A 16,456-nucleotide genomic window follows, 5' to 3' on the forward strand; every position below is an offset into this window, starting at 1 on the left:
GAGTAGGTGAGTGGGTGAATGGGTGAGTGGGTGAGTGGCTGAATGGGTGGGTGAATGGATGAATGGGTGAGTGGGTGAGTGAGTGGGTGAGTGGGTGAGGGAGTGAATGGTTGAGTGGGTGAGTGGGTGAGTGGGTGAATGGGTGAGTGGGTGAGTGGGTGAGTGAATGGGTGGGTGAGTGGGTGAGTGAGTGGGTGAGTGGGTGAGTGGGTGAGTGAGTGGGTGAGTGAGTGGGTGAGTGGGTGAGTGAGTGGGTGAGTGAGTGGGTGAGTGGGTGAGTGAGTGGGTGAGTGGGTGAGTGAGTGGGTGAGTGGGTGAGTGGGTGAATGGGCGAATGGGCAAGTGAAAGGTTGAGTGGGTGAGTGGGTGAGTGAGTGGGTGAATGGGTGAGTGAGTGGGTGAGTGAGTGAGTAGGTGAGTGGGTGAGTGGGTGAGTGGGTGAGTGGGTGAGTGAGTGGGTGAGTGAGTGGGTGAGTGAGTGAGTGGGTGAGTGAATGGGTGAATGGGTGGGTGAGTGGGTGAGTGAGTGGGTGAATGGGTGAGTGAATGGTTAAGTCGGTGAGTGGGTGAGTGAGTGAGTGAGTGAGTGAATGGGTGAAAGGGTGAGTGGGTTAGTGGGTGAGTGAGTGAATGGGTGAATGGGTGGGTGAGTGGGTGAGTGGGTGAATCCATTCCCCACGTCCCCACCACCCCATCCTGTGCAGGGCTAGGCAGTGAGGGCCGATGTCGACCCACAGAGACTTGCACTGTTTCTTTGACCCTGAAGCAGGTTCGCCATATTCCTGAAGCTCCACATAAGCCGGGGTAGGTGCCCACCATGAGCCTGTCCTTGGGCCCTTTCGTGAGCCACCCCACCCAGCTCACAGGCACACACAGGGCCGGCCTCGCTGCCTGCAGCACCAAATGGAAGCAGATGAACCAGTGCCAGGCGGCCAGCACAGAGGCGAGCCGTGGACACACGTACCATTCTCCACGCTCAGGGAGCAGGGGTCCTCGAAGCTGTTCCTGATGTTGGGGCAGGCGGCCTGGGTCTTGAAGGTGTTGAAGAAGGCCGCGGCCGTGGCCTCCACCACCCCACTGAGGGTCCGGAAGTCATCGGCCTGGATGCTGTTGAAGTTCCCACAGAGACCTGGGGGCGGGTTAGGCAGGTTGAGGACCATGTGCCCCGGCCAGAGTGGGTGGGCTCCGGGCCCCGAAGGCAGCCCTCTTACCGCAGGTCTGCCCGCGGAGCTTGGGCGCCAGCCGCACGAACAGCTGCATGGTGGGCACCAGCTGCAGGTTCAGCTGCAGGCCCAGGCTGGTCTGGGCGATGATGAAGAAGGTTGAGGGTCTGAAGATGGTGACATTGGCTGGGGACACAAAGGACAAGGGTCTTGCTGGGGGATGTGGGGCGGGACCCCAGGCAGCCCCAGGGTGGGGAGGAGGCTGCCGCCCTCACCTGCAGAGATGGGCAGCTGGGTGTAGATCTGGTTCAGGAACACCTCCCCGCTGGCCTTGATCACCACCACCTGAGGGCAGCCAGACAGACGAGTGAGCACGGGGCAGGCTTGCGGCACCTCAGCCCCACGGAGGCTGTGAAATGTGCCTACAGGTGCCTGGGAGGCCTTACCCTGTGGCTGTGGGTCCTACAAGGTGGCCTTGTGCTTGCCCTGATTTTCTCAATTTTCTGTGAGGACCGTGCTTTTTATTCTTCAGTAAAAACCAAAGTTATTAACTAAACATAAATTGACTTCAGTGGAGAAGCCATGCTGGCCGCAGATGCGGAGGAGGGCCCCAGTCCCTCCTTCCTGGGGTCCCTCGGGTCAGGTATGGCAGCCCGGGCGGCCCGGCCCTTTACGGACAGTCACGTGGACTCATAAGTAATGGACACAGCCAGTGTTGCTGGAGGGTCCCCACCTCTCGCTGTTCACGCCAGGGATGAAGGGCTTGGGCAGAGGTGACTTGCAGAAGAGACAGGCCCCTCCCCCTTCCCAGGGTTTGCCCTGCCAGGCTCCGCTCACCGTCTGTGCCCCGTCCAGGCTCAGTGTCACGCTCTTCAGGCAGGTCTCGCTGTCCGTCAGCCCACACCTGCGCAGCTCAGCCAGTACAGTGAAGGCACTGCTGTCACAGGGCTGCGGAACAGGACACACCAGGGGTCCTCACACTCCATCCAACGCCCAGCCCGCCTGGCCCTGCCCCTCCACCGGGCTGTGCTCCTCACCCTCACTAGAAACCCCCACTCCACCATCCCAGTCCCCAAGAGGGAGGTGTGCTAGGAGGCCCCCCAGGTGTGGACACCCAGGCACACAGAGAAATCTGCATGCACCCTGGGGAGGCCACACTCTGCAACGCCAACTACAGGACCCTCTGGGAAAGACAGCACTCAGAAGGTGCAAATGCCAGCGGCTGCCAGGGGCTGGGCGAGAGAGGGGTGAGGAGGCCGAGCTCCAAGGGGTTTGAGGGCAGTGGAGCCGTCTGCGTGAAACTGCCTGGCAGGAACAAGACACTGCACATCTGTCCTAACCTGTGGAATTTCATCACCACGAGGGGCCCCATTGTCAACCATGACCTGGGAGGTGAGGGTGCCAGTGCAGCCTCCACCCTAGTGCAGGGTCTCATCTTGGGGAGACTGTGTCGGGTGCAGGGTCTCACCTGGGAGACAGTGTGTCAGGTGCAGGGTCTCATCTGGGAGAGACAGTGTGTCGGGTGCAGGGTCTCATCTGGGAGAGACAGTGTGTCGGGTGCAGGGTCTCATCTGGGAGAGACTGTGTGTCAGGTGCGGGGTCTCATCTGGGAGAGACTGTGTGTCAGGTGCGGGGTCTCATCTGGGAGAGACTGTGTATCGGGTGCAGGGTCTCATCTGGGAGAGACTGTGTGTCAGGTGCAGGGTCTCATCTGGGAGACTGTGTGTCAGGTGCGGGGTCTCATCTGGGAGAGACTGTGTATCGGGTGCAGGGTCTCATCTGGGAGACTGTGTGTCAGGTGCGGGGTCTCATCTGGGAGACTGTGTATCGGGTGCGGCGTCTCATTAGGGGAGACTGTGTGTTGGGGCAGGAGTACTTTGTGCTCAATTTCTTTGTAAACCTAAAACTATTCTCAACAGTAAAGTCTGTTAAATAAACAGCCCAAGGTGCAGAGGGCCCAGTGCTGGGTGGGTGCTGGAGGCCTGATCTGCAGCCTTCATGGCCCTGTGGGGAATAGCACTGGGGAGCTGGAGGGCTTCCTTGAGGGCTCACCATCGGGGACCCCCAAGGGTCACCCTAGGGGCAGCAATGACAGGCAGCTGAGCTGGGGGAGCCTGTGGGAGGCTGGCCGTGGGCCCCCTCTGTCCGGCAAGCCCCCCAGGCAGCGAGGCCGTACCTTGGTCAGCACATAGCTGCAGTCCCCGTGCACCGTGTATTGCCTCTCGTCAAACGTCGAGAAGTGGGCACCTCCAAGCACAGAGCAGGTACCTGGGCACGGAACTTCCTGACAGCTCCACTGGCCTCCGGAGCAGGTGCTGAGAGCGAGACGGTGCCACGTGGGTGCCGGCCCCAGGAGACCAGCCTCCAGCCTCCGTGTCAGGAGGCTGACCGGGTTTCACCCAGGCCTGCCTACACTGCAGCCCAGTCGAGGGCACCTGCCAGCCTGGGTCGCAGCCCCCAGCGGGTCTGTCCCATAGCACATCCTGGGGGCCTGGAGGGGGGGCCAGGACCTACCAGTTGGCGCAGTCTGTGGAATAGGTGGCCCCCGGAGCATAGGCGGCCCCATTGTAGACACAGGCACACTTTGACGCAGGGACACAGCCGGTCTGGCCAATGTCATCAAGCACCATCCCTGCAGGAGTCAGGCAGGCCTATGACGGGCGCCTGCTGTGTCCACGTGGTGGGTGTTGCAGGGGAACAACATGGCGGCCCTACAGCGAGCTGGGGCCTCAGCCAGCCTCAGGGGCCTGGGACACCTCGGGCCACGGGCATCAGCCAGCCTCAGGGTCCCAGGACAGGGGCCTCAGCCAGCCTCAGGGGCCTGGGACACCTTGGGACAGGGGCCTCAGCCAGCCTCAGGGTCCCAGGACAGGGTCCTCCCCCAGCCTCAGGGGCCTGGGACACCTTGGGACAGGGGCCTCAGCCAGCCTCAGGGTCCCAGGACAGGGTCCTCCCCCAGCCTCAGGGGCCTGGGACACCTTGGGACAGGGGCCTCAGCCAGCCTCAGGGTCCCAGGACAGGGGCCTCAGCCAGCCTCAGGGGCCGGGACACTAGGACTGGGGTCCTTCTTTGGAGGCTTGGCCATGGGAGCACAGCCCCCTACTTCCCAGGGTGCACCTGTGCTTCCCAGGGGCGGGGGAGCCTCACCCTCAGGGCAGAAGCAGCCGGCCACACAGTGGTCCTCGCAGGCCCGGGAGTGCTCCTGGTTGGAGCAGGTGTCTGCACAGGGGGAGCGGCACTCGTGGTACTGCATATTGTTGGGGCACTTCTGGGCTGCGGGAGGCAGAGAGACGGCTCACGTCCGCCCGCCCCGCCCCTCCCTGCCAGAGGGGTTGGGGGACAGGGGGCCGGGACACTCACGGCAGAGGTCAGGGCCCCGCCAGTCCTGGGGCAGCCCCCCTGCGTGGGCGCACTGCCGGGAGTACTCAGCGAGGGTGTGGCAGACGCAGCTGAGCGGGTCGGTGTCTTCGCAGAAGCAGAGGTCCTGCCTGCAGGCCTCCAGGTAGCTGCCGACGTCCACCAGGGCCACGCAGCCAGAGAACAGCTGGCCATGCAGGAGCTCCTCGCAGATGCCCTGGGACAAAGGCCACGGCCCGTCTGAGTCCTCGTGGGGGGTCTGGACCGGTTCCCAGGCTCACAACCCCTCCTCCTCAACCTGCCGGGCCCTCTGTTCCCTCCAAGGCTTACAAAGCCAGTGGAGCAGTTCCTCGGGGGTTCAGGGACAGGGTCCTGACACTGCTCCGTGGGGTCGTCCATCTTCTGCAGGTTCCCGAACTCCATGGGTGTCAGCTTGGTGTCTGCGGCAAGCACAGAGGCGGGCTCTGCCTGAAGGTCCCGGTACCCGTCAGCCCAGCACCCGAGCAGCAGAGCCCCCAGGGCCGGGTCCCTGGGGTGGGGTTAGGAGGGCCATCGGTGGCTCCTGCCCCCTCCGGATGCCTGAGTTGTCCCGACTGCACATGCTTGGCCACCCCATGCATGCTGCTGGGACCCTCAGGGGGTCTGGAATGATGGGGAGAAACAGCCCAGGAGGTTGGTGTCCGGGCCACAGGGTGCCGCCAGCTGAGGCCTCAACTGACCCAGGACCCTGGTCTTCTCCTGCCAGGCTGGCTGGAGCCTGAGCACCTCCCAGTCCACAGAACCCAGCCAACCCAGCACTGGGCCTGCCTCACCAAGGGCTGCTGGACACCCAGGCAGACTCAGGCAGACTCAGTTCCCCACAGAGGGACACCCTGTACTCGGGGCTTGTATGGGGCTTCATGGGCCTGGCAGGCAGAGGTGGGGAGTGGGGCCTTGGCTGGTGCAGGTCACATTTGCAAGGCCACTGCCTGGTGGCAGAGACTCAAAGACCAAGAGGGAGGCAGGTCTGTCATTTCAGGAGAGAGCGTTCAGTCAGGGGTCACCACCCAGAGCAGCCACACGGACCAAGGGGCCCAATGGGTGATTTGCTCCCTACCTGCACCCCTGAGACAGGCCAGCTTTGCGGGATCGCATGTGTGCACACGTGTGCTGTGCTGGGAGGGAGGGCAGCTGCATCCGTGCATCTGTGCATGTGTGTGCCCGCAGTGTCGGAGGGTGTGTGTGCACACAACACTGAGCCCCCAGGGGACACTGAGGGAGGGGCTGATGGCGCCGTGGGGCCTTACTGTGGGAGAGGAGCTCGCTGACCACGGGCATCCCGTTGAAGTCCCCACAGAGCCCACAGGTCTTGTTGGCGTATTTGGCGTCCAGCTCCAGCTGCAATGGGAGAGACATCAGATGCGCATCCCCACCAGGGGCAGATGGGCCGATGAGGCTCGAGCCTGAGATTTCCGAGGATGCACTGACGCCCACAGAAGAGACACCCCCGAAAGCAGGCTCCATCCTGGGGGCACAGACCCCGAGACACCATTGGTGTCTGGGCGCCTGTTCTTGCCTGCTGTGTGGGGTGGAGTCTGACCCTGACTGGGCCCAGGGCACCTTCTACCCTCTCTGGAGAGGCTGTGGGAGCAGGCTGGCCCTCGGGGGCTGGAGTTGCACACTGGGACACCCCCACCCAGCCTCACCAGCAGGCTGTCATCGTGGTTCCACATGAGGACAAGGCCCAGCCTGGCCTCCACCTTGGTGTAGCTACTGCTCTGCTGAATGAGGACCCCAGACTGGCTGAAGGGCAGCAGGACCCTGCAGAGGAAGGCAGGGCTGAGGGGCTTGGAGCACAGTGAGGAGAGACCCCAGGCAGGGCAGATGCCTGCAGTCGCAAATGTGACACGGTCATCGTGACTGTGAAGTTGCGTCTGGGATGGGGACATTGACCTCTGGAGTTCTGGGGTCACAAGGAGCTAGGAAGGGTCAGAATAAGAGCCTGGGGATCCCAGGAGGGGCAGGTGGGCCACTCGAGGGATGAGGGAGGGCCCACGTCCAGCTCCGCTCTCAGGGGCTTCCTGAGAAGTCCACATCCCTCCCAGGACTGCGAAGCCTCGTGACCACCCGGAAATGCCATCCCACACACCACGTGGCCCCCACCATCCCAGAGCCCAGACTCACGGGCGGCCGTTGACCAGGACGGAGCCCTTGGTCAGCTGGATGACCACGCCGTCCACCTTCATGAGGATCCTGCTCAGCGTGGGGGCTGCTGACTCCTGGCTGCGGCGTAGCTGGATGTTGAAGTCCTCGTAGGCGGCGCCACAGTGCTCAGAGAACACGTAGTTGCAGAGGCCGGGGAAGCGGAAGACGTCGCCGTCGAAGGTCTTGTAGTGGAAGTTGCCCCAGGTGCTGCACACCCGCCCGTTGTGCGCCGGGTTGGAGGCTGCGGTGGAAGCAGCATGGCGTTTGGGGGCGTCGCCCTCGTCCTCGCCCTGCACCCCCTGCCCCTGCCCTGTACCTCCTGCCCCTCCCCAGGGTCCTGCAGGAGGTGCTGCTGCCCTGGACAGGGCACCCAGGGGTCCTTCCTGCATCTGGGAAGTCCCAGAAACTTGTGCAGGGAGGTGCTGGGCCCTCTGGCTCCAATACCCACCCATTGGCCACCCAGAAAGCTGGGGCCCCTCTCCACCTGGCACCTCCAGGCCTGAGCGAGGAGCTCAGCAAAGCTATGCCCCTTCCCCACCCAGGCCTCCGGGCTCCACTCACCTCGTACCACAGGGATGGTCCTCAGAGATGGGAAGACAGTCATCCCACGGAGCGGGACCCCTGCGGAGACAGGGGCTGGTAGGATGCAGGCGCGGCCCCAGGTGGGGCGGGGCTCCACAGCCAGAGGAGACCTTCCAGAGTCAGCAGGTCCCCGCTCCTGGCTCCGAAGCCGACTCTGGGTTCTGCTGCGCGTTGGGTCCCCTCCCACCCACCCACCATCTGCACGTTGTGTGCTTGTGGCCACACACCCTGCGTTCGGTGACTTTCTAATTCCTCCCGGCTGTCACCAGGAAGAAGCCCCCAGGGGCTGCCAGCTCTCACACGCCCGTGGGCCTCAGAACCTGAGTCTGCATCGGCAACTCAAGACAATCTCTTAGGTGCTGAGATTAGGCATGTCTGGCCCGATTTGGAGAAATGCAATCTGAGAGTTTACCCGAAGCCCCCTGCCCTGGCTGCCCTCGCCTGCCCCGCCTCTGCCAGGGCTGCTGGGCCTCCACGGGCTCCCGCTAGCACGAGCCACATGGGAACGGCCAAGCGAGATGCCCCGCGTTGCTGAAGCATCAGGAGGTGAATGGGGGGACACGGAGGCAGGACACAGCTCCAGATCCCCAGGGGGTGACCGGCTCCCACGGGACATGGGCACTGCCAGTCTGCCCCGCCCTGCAGCTCCTTCAGAGCCTGAGCACTGCAGGGAGAGGCAGGTAGTGTGACTGACCAGGGCCATGGGCATGGGGGTGTCCTCCTGTCCCCCCCAGGTTTGGTCCTCAGCGGTGGCCAGCTGGGGAGCCACCCTAAGACCAGTGGCCCTGGGGGCCGTGCCATGCAGTGGAGGGTGGAATCTGACAGGCTTAGGGTGGGGGCTGGATGCTCAGACTCACCGCCGGGCCCCTGGGCGATAGGAGAGAGGGCGGAGTGGTGCTTGTAGCTGGATTCGGAGGAGCCATCCTGGGCATGGCCTGCAGAAAGAGGAGGGGGGCTGAGCCCAGATGCAGAGTGGCTGAGGGGGCTCAGGCTGGGCTGCGGCCATAGATGCAGCATGGACACCAGAGGGACGGGAGGCCACAGTGCGTGGGGGTGGCCCGTGCGAGGGCTCTCTCTGTGCTGGGTTGGGGGTCCTAGGGGGCCTCTGTCCTTGTGAGTCAGAATTCTGAGCCCAGACCCTCCAGGAGCATCCCCTCAGCCTGGCCCCATGGAGCAGATGGCATCAGGACCCTTCGCCCCGATCTGGCATCCCCATCTATTCATTCCCACTCACTGCCGAGCATGCCAGGCCCTGGCCTCCACGCTCCCACGTTCGGGACCCCTGTCCAGTACAGTGATCCCACTGAGGGGCTGGAGCAGTCAAAGGCATGGGAGGGGTCGGCCCCAAGACCACCTGGAGGACCCTGCCTCCCTACAAGCAGTAGACCCTGCAGGAGGCTGATCTCCAGGGTCCATAGATACTGTGCCAATGTGCAGAATGTCACCAGATTTCAGCCCTGCCCAGCCCCACACAGCCCTGCATAGAATCAGCATGATGGGACCAGAACCCAGCCCGGCACAGCCCCGTACAGCCCCGCACAGCGCCAGCATGGTGGGACCGGACCCCAGCCCCACACAGCCCTGCACAGACCTGCACAGCACCAGTATGGTGGGAGGGGCGCCCGGCCCAGCCCAGGACCCTGCAGAGAGGCGTCTTGGGGAAAGCTGTTGATTCGCCTGCACCCCAGACCCAGCTTTCCAGTTCCCGCAACCGGCGTAGGGGTCCTCAGGCCAGGCTGGGAGACCCCCCTCTCCCCCACACCCTCTGCCCCCAGTGGGGCCCAGTGCATCAAATCCGTCAGTGGGCGGAGGGGGCGTTAGCATCTGCAAGCCTCGTGGGGGAGACGGAGATGACAGCCTGAGCCTCACTTACCTAGTCCCGGCACAGGCCTGCCCCCACCTTCTGAGCCCCCTCAGGCCCCCCCAGCCCCGCCCTCTCCTGGGAGCAGCCCCGGGAGAGAATTCCTGCTTCTGAGATGAGGGTGGTACAGACGAGGGATGGCGGGGCAGAGTCCGACTAGGCCACAGCGGAGGGCGGCACGGAGATACCGGGAGAGGGTTCTTCTTGCTCTGAGACTGCCTGGCAGAGGGCCAGAGGCTGGGGACAGGGCTGAGTGAGGGACCTGGTTGGGCCATGTGGCTGTCTCGGCAGTGCTGAGGTCCCTGCCCTGCTGTTCCAGGAGCGCCCACCCCCTTCCAACCCCAGGCATTACCCCATGGGGGCACAGGGTCACCAGCAGACCCGGGCCCAGGTGTCCCTCAGAAGCAGAGGAAGGGAACTGCTGGCCCAGCAAGGGGCAGTCCAGACCACAGGACCTGGAGCCTCCCCCATCACCCTCTTCGCCTCAGGCCAGGGGTGAGATGGTTCCCCTGTGGACCTCACCATCACATCCCCGCTCAGAGGCTGAGACCCCCCCACAGGAGACCCCCATTGAGGCCCAGACAGGGAACGTGAGCTGGTGAACTGGGCACGTGTGGGGTGTGCAAGGGCAGGTGCCTGGGGCTGATGCCCTGACCAGGCCCAGCAGGGGCCATGAGCAGCTGGAGATACCATGGGCCGGGCGCTGTCGGCTGTTAGGGACAGGTGCAGGGATCCAGGCCAGGAGGGAAAGCCAGAGACCTGAGCTCCTACTTCCCTGCCTCAGGGAATGGCCTAGCCTCAGGTCCCCGAAGCCCAGAGATCCCTTCCCAACCCCACAACGGGAAACTGCTCATCGGTGGCCAGGCCACAGGCAGGGGCTATGCTGCTGGGAGCCATTCATGGCACATGCAGCCGGCCCAGAACCCAGGGCAAAGCCTGAGCTGCCTGAGGCCCACTCAGTACCACACCACCCAGGACCAGTAGAGCGGCCAGGGGCCAAGCCATACCTGTGTGCCGGGTGCAGGCCAGAGCGAGAGCCAGGGCCCAGAGCGGGGCCAGCTTCCTCCGGCCAACACTCATCGTGTGGACAGCGGGGAAGAGTGCCCTGTCCCTTGGCAGCCTCTGAGGAGGGACCCAAGGTGGTAGGAGCCTTTTGTAGCCCCAGAGCTGGCTCCGGCCCCGTGCTTCACGTGGGTGGGCAGGGCGGGGCCTGTGGTTCCCCCTCACCCAAGTAAACAGTGGGTGCTCACTGCGGGCTGGCCAGCGGCCGGTGGCAGGCGGAGATGGGTGTGTCAGCCGGGTAGAGCCCAGTTTCCGAGGGCCCCCCCAAGCCCTGGCCTACAGGGGTCCTCCCCACATACCCCACCCTAGACTCTCCCTGGGCACCGTGCCATGCCCGGCAGCCTGTGAGTTCCCGGTGCCGAGAAGTGAGTGCTCAGAACAGCCTTAAGGCACCTCTTTGACACTAATCTCTCTGCAGCAGGACGGGGGACCCAGCCCAGCCTTTCCCTTTCCTGCCATTCCTCCCATGGCTGACCTCCTGGTTGGACCCTCTACATGGGCAGTGGAGCTGCCGACCTTGGCTGGGGAATGTGTGGCTGCCTGGGAGGGAGAGGCCAGCCCCAGCCCCGTCCCAATCTCCTTATTGTCACCTATTTCTCCATTTCTGTGCCTTTTCCTCCCCATGTCTTGTCTTAGCCCAGGTGCCTGGAGAGAGAGCATGTGCGGCAGGAGTGTGGTGAAAGGGAAAATGATTGAGTGAGTGAATGAATGAGTGAATGAGTGATTGAGTGAGTGAGCCAAGGCGTCCCTGAGGCCAGCCACACGCTGCCACTGAAGTAATGCCAGTCAGCCTCACCCTCCCTAGAGAGGGGCTCCTGGCAGCAGCCTCCAGACAAGTGACAGAACCCCTCCCTCACCATGCAGCCCCTCCCAGCATTGCCCAGGAGTCCACCTGTACTTCTGTCTCCTGGCCCCAGGCGGGCAGGGCCAGTTCAATTCACATGATGATCTCTGGCCACCAAGATCCAGAAATGCTCAGTACCCTCCGGACAGGAAGCTGTTGACTGGTCGAGCAGTCCCAGCACAGAAAGGTCCCAGTGAGTCTTTGGCCTGAAGGGCTCTGGCTGAGAAGGTGCTGTTGTGTGATGAACACTTGCCCAGACCACGGGTGTGTGGCTGGACACTGGGGCTGGACTCTCCCTCCCAGGCAGCCACACGCTCCCCAGCCAAGGTCGGCTGCTCCACTGCCCACATGGAGGGTCCAACCAGAAGGTCCCCCATGGGCGGAATGGCAGGAAAGGGAGAGGCTGGGCTGGGCCCTTTGCCCTGCTGCAGAGGGGTTAGGGTCGAAGAGGTGCCTCAAGGCTGTTCTGAGCACTTGCTTCCAGCTCTCCAGGGACCCGTCCCAAGCTCCTTATGATTGCCTGCTTTCCCATTTCTGTGCCTTTCTCTCCCCACGTCCTGTCTTAGCCCAGGTGCCTGGAAAAAGAGCACTTCACATGTGGCAGGAGTGTGGGGAAAGGGAAAATGATTGAGTGAATGAATGAGGTAGTGAATCAGTAAGAGGATAAATGAGTGAGTCTATGAGTAAATGAGTGAGCTAAAATGAATGAATGTGAATGAGTGAGCGAGTGAGTGAATGAGTGAATGAACAGGTGAGTGAATGAGTAAATGAGTGAGTAAATGAGTAAGTGAATGAGTGAGTGACTGAGTGAGTTAATGAATGAATGTGAATGAGAGAGTGAAAGAGTGAATAAGTGAGCAGTGAATGAGTGAATGAGTGAGCGAATGAGTCAGTGGTGAGTGAATGAGTGAATAAGTGAATGAGTGAGTCAATAAGTGAGTGAAGGAGTGAGTGAGTGAATGAGTGAGTGAGTGAATGAGAGAGTGAATGAGTTAATGAGTCAATGAACGAGTGAGTGAATGAGTGAGTATATGAGTGTGTGAGTAAGTGAAGGGGGAATGAGTGAGTGAATGAGTCAATGAGTCAGTGAGTGAGTGAATGAGTGAGTGAATGGGTGAATGAATGAGTAAATGAGTGAGTGAGTGAATAAATGGGTGAGTGAATGAATAAGTGAATGGGTGAGTGAGTGAGGGAATGAGTCAATGAGTCAGTGAGTGAGTGAATGAATGAGTGAATGGGTGAATGAAAGAATGAGTGAGTGAATGAGTGAATGAGTGGGTAAATGAGTGAGTGAATGAGTGGATGTGTGAGTGAATGAGTGAGTGAGTGAATAAGTGAGTGAGTGAATGGGTGAATGAATGAGTGAGAGGGTGAGTGAATGGGTGAATGAGTGGGTGAGTGAGTGAATAAGTGAGTGAGTGAATGGGTGAATGAATGAGTGAGTGGGTGAGTGAATGGGTGAATAAGTGAATGAGTGGGTGAGTGAGTGAATAAGTGAGTGAGTGAATGGGTGAATGAATGAGTGAGTGGGTGAGTGAATGGGTGAATAAGTGAGTGAGTGAGTGAGTGAATAAGTGAGTGAGTGAATGGGTGAATGAATGAATGAGTGAGTGGGTAAGTGAATGGGTGAATAAGTGAGTGGGTGAGTGAGTGAATAAGTGAGTGAGTGAATGGGTGAGTGAATAAGTGAGTGAGTGAATGGGTGAATGAGTGAGTGAGTGAGTGAGTGAATAAGTGAGTGAGTGAATGGGTGAATGAATGAGTGAGTGAGTGGGTGAGTGAATGGGTGAATAAGTGAGTGGGTGAGTGAGTGAATAAGTGAGTGAGTGAGTGAATAAGTGAGTGAGTGAATGGGTGAATGAATGAGTGAGAGGGTGAGTGAATGGGTGAATAAATGAGTGGGTGAGTGAGTGAATAAGTGAGTGAGTGAGTGAATAAGTGAGTGAGTGAATAAGTGAGTGAGTGAATGGGTGAATGAATGAGTGAGTGGGTGATGAATGGGTGAATAAGTGAGTGGGTGAGTGAGTGAATAAGTGAGTGAGTGAGTGAATAAGTGAGTGAGTGAATGGGTGAATGAATGAGTGAGTGGGTGATGAATGGGTGAATAAGTGAGTGGGTGAGTGAGTGAATAAGTGAGTGGGTGAGTGAGTGAGTGAGTGAATGACTGACTGAACGAGTGATCACATTGGAGGCTGAGCGGCTGACAGGGTTAGGTGGACCACCCCAGCCACTGGTGCTTCAGGAGGTCTGACCCAACCAGGTGTAGCCAGGGTTCCCCTGCCCTGGCCCACGACTGGACACCAGGTCGCCTGGTGCTGATGAAGGCAGAGGAGGGTCCTGGTAGTGGACAAACGGCCCCGTGGTGGGACCAGATTCCGGGGCCAGGTGGTTATGTCAGTGGGGCATAGGGAAGGGCTGGAGGATCTGCAGGTGTGACCGGGGCCTTGGCCAGGGCCACATGTGAGTGCCCGCAGGCCTGCCCCCATTACGCCCTCAGAGAGACAGGAGGCAGTGGGTGAGTCAGTGTCCAGCCCCCAGCAGAGGACAGGCCTAAGTCACTGGCCCAGTCCATACCGTGACCTCTGAACAGTCTGAGTCACCAGCCTGGCCCTCAGAGGGGAGTGCCCCCTGCGTGTCTGAGGCTGGGCCAAGCGCTGGGGCACCTGGCCAACTGGCCACCCAGGCCTTGCCGCCCCAGCCACAGCTTTCTCCTCCCTCAACCAGACGTCATCTAGGGCCGCTGCTGGGGTCCAGGCTGGGTGACATCCCCCCGCCAGTGTTGGTGACCCCTGGCTGTGCTCGGCTTCCTCTTGGGGCCTGGGCTCAGGCACCCAAAACCTCTGGGCATGGGCCACGGGCTGACCGCCTGGTCCCATGAAAACCCCACTGGCCAAGGTCTCAGCTGACCACCTGGTCCCACGAAAACCCCACCAGGCCGAGGCCTGAGGAGGCCTGAAGCCAGTGCCTACAGTTCCAGAGCCTACAGCCCCAGGCTCCAAACACCCAGAACTTTCCAGAAAACCCACTGGGCCTTGTTTCTGAGCCCTGTGGGGGTTTCCTGTGTGTCCCCAGGGGCAGTGAGGTCCTGGCCACGCCACAGGCCTCAGAGGGGAATCTGAGGTGGTCACTGCAGGCTTGCGGGGGGCTCTCAGAGGGTGCAGGCAGGGCCGGCCGAGCCACGGCGCAGCCACCTGGCTCCTGGTAACCCTCCCTGAGGCCTAAAGCTCTCAGCATATGCCCGGGAGTCCCACCTACTGGAGGGCTCCAAACCATCTCCCGCCCCCTCAGCTCCCAGCCCCCCATCTGGCACAATAACTCCTCCTGCTGCCTCCCAGCAGGGGCCCTGGCCAGGCCAGCTGGATACTTTCCCCCAGCCTGGGGCCAGTGTCAGCTCTGAGACCAGCAGCCAGGACACGTGTAAGGCCAGCGACTTGGCCTCAAAATCAGGATCACTCTTCCCCTGTGAGCTCCAGACCTCCCGTGGTAGCCAAGCACAGCACTTGCATCTCGGAACTCTGATGTCCCGGCCACCCTGCGCGCAGCGCCGACCATTTAGCGGGCACAGCTGCACGTGCGGTCCGGGTGGGGCTGCGGCAGGGGCCTGGGGGCCGGTGTCTGAAAAGCAGGTGCATCCCTTAAAGCAGACCCTCCCTCAGCCCCTGAGAAGGGTGATGACCCCACTGGGCAGGAGTCCACCCTCCTGACTTGCACCTGCACCCTCAGGTGAGAGGCACCTTCAGGAAAGGTGTGTGCCTGGGACCAGCAGCTGCCTGTTATCTGGAAAGTGCTTGCAGGAGGGTCCCCAGGGCGGGGACAGTGCCGGGCGGGTGGGAGCTTTTTCTTCTGTGGGATGTGCAGGAGGAAGGCTGTGCATGGGGGTGGCACGAGGGCTCCACCAGGACTGCAGCCCACACACCTTCACTCTGCACTCTGGTGCGGGAGGTCCCACAGCTCTCTGGTCCTGGGCGGCCGCCAGTGCCCTTCTCTCCCTGGGATCTGACAGGCGAATGCAGACAGGAGGGCACTGGAGAAAGGGCGGGGGTCACGGCCCTGATAGGAGCTCCCAGCCAGGTGTTGCCACAGAGACAACAGGATTGGGAACGGAGGGAGGCCCGGCCACATCCCAGGGCAGCGCTGTCTCCTGCCCCCAGGTGCTGACCCCGCCTCAGGCCCCCTGGACTTGGGAGGAATCGCGTCGGATAGCCGTTTGTCCTGGGTGACTAACTCAAGTGAGATTAACCTCGGCCCGCGCCACATCCGGTGGGGAAAGACCCCTGTGGATGGCTTCGGCCCCACAGAGCTGGGAGAACAGCCTGGGGTATCCCAGGGCCACTTCCCCTGGAGGAGAGAGTGAAGAGGGTCCTGCTCCCAAGGACCCCCCAGAACTCCCTGGGAGCCCCTCGGACACACCCACAGGTGTGTATGTTCCAGGTTTCTCAGCCCCACCAGGCCCAGTGCACACTTTTGGGGGCACCTGGCCCAGTCTGCCCTCCAGCAGCATCAGGAGAGGCCCCCAGCCCAGCCTGAGCCCAGCCACGACCCTCCAGCCCGGTGGTTACTGGCCAGGTGAGCAGGGGAGGGAAGCACTGGTTTCAACATCGCAAGCCCTGGGCTGGGCTCGCAGTCTGCCCCCAGCCTGTCACTTCCATCCCAGTCTCCAGGCACAGCCCCTAGGAGGTGACCTGCAGGGCCGCTGGGGTCAGCCTGGCTCTGGCTGGCAGGACCTGGGGAGGCCACGCCCACCGTAAGGCACCCGGGGTGGAGGGCGGGGGTCTGTCCTGGGGAGACCAGGGGAGGGCAGCTCCACACACCCTGCCCACAGGGGACCCCAGGGCTCTGTGGAACAGCCATCTTCCCTTCCAGGCGGGGGGTGGTGTAGGACGCCGGCAGCGCCTGCGGTGGGGCCCTGAGCCCATGCATTACCCTCCTATACCATCTGTTAAATGGCTCATTTAGAGCCCACTGCTCAGAGCCCTGCTGCCCTAGGAGGAACCCAGCCATGCACCCCCACAGCGTCCAGGCATGCTGGGTCCAGAGGGGAGCTCAGTGCCAGCCCGCCCCACCCTCCCCCTAGACTTGGGGCCACTGGGGGCCTGCAAAGCGCCTGTGTCCTCATCCACAAAACGGGGTGGAGCCGCCATGTTCTGCCATTTCTGCCACTTCCACGCTCTGAACATAGCCTCTCTCGTGCCTGGTGGTTCAGAAAATAATGGTAGCTTAGCACCTGTGACCCTTAGTCTCGCCGAGGCCGGGGTGGGCCGTGGGGTCCAGGACAGCCCCTGGCCAGGCCTCTGACAGCCCGTGTTCTGGGGAAGGTGGCAGAATCAGGAAGCCTGATTAGGCTTCGTGTGGGAATTGGGGAATGATTTCACAGAAAGACAATAGAGTTTCTCAGCGCTGGGA

At 61.7% G+C, this 16,456-nt stretch overlaps 1 protein-coding gene across 1 annotated transcript in view; it reads right to left on the reverse strand.

Moving 5' to 3' along the window:
• LOC129471059 (mucin-5AC) overlaps nucleotides 1-10,227 on the reverse strand; it is a 42,755-nt gene extending 32,528 nt beyond the window's left edge. Inside the window, 15 exon segments of the mRNA XM_063630494.1 lie at nucleotides 965-1,129; nucleotides 1,212-1,349; nucleotides 1,439-1,508; nucleotides 2,001-2,111; nucleotides 3,340-3,478; nucleotides 3,678-3,795; nucleotides 4,311-4,436; nucleotides 4,524-4,737; nucleotides 4,851-4,960; nucleotides 5,807-5,897; nucleotides 6,206-6,320; nucleotides 6,684-6,945; nucleotides 7,266-7,325; nucleotides 8,144-8,221; nucleotides 10,155-10,227. Of these exon segments, the coding sequence (XP_063486564.1) occupies nucleotides 965-1,129; nucleotides 1,212-1,349; nucleotides 1,439-1,508; nucleotides 2,001-2,111; nucleotides 3,340-3,478; nucleotides 3,678-3,795; nucleotides 4,311-4,436; nucleotides 4,524-4,737; nucleotides 4,851-4,960; nucleotides 5,807-5,897; nucleotides 6,206-6,320; nucleotides 6,684-6,945; nucleotides 7,266-7,325; nucleotides 8,144-8,221; nucleotides 10,155-10,227 (1,870 nt within the window).
• Nucleotides 10,228-16,456: the final 6,229 nt, after the last annotated feature.

This window comes from Symphalangus syndactylus, chromosome 21 (assembly GCF_028878055.3).
Source record: "Symphalangus syndactylus isolate Jambi chromosome 21, NHGRI_mSymSyn1-v2.1_pri, whole genome shotgun sequence".
NCBI lineage: Eukaryota > Metazoa > Chordata > Mammalia > Primates > Hylobatidae > Symphalangus > Symphalangus syndactylus.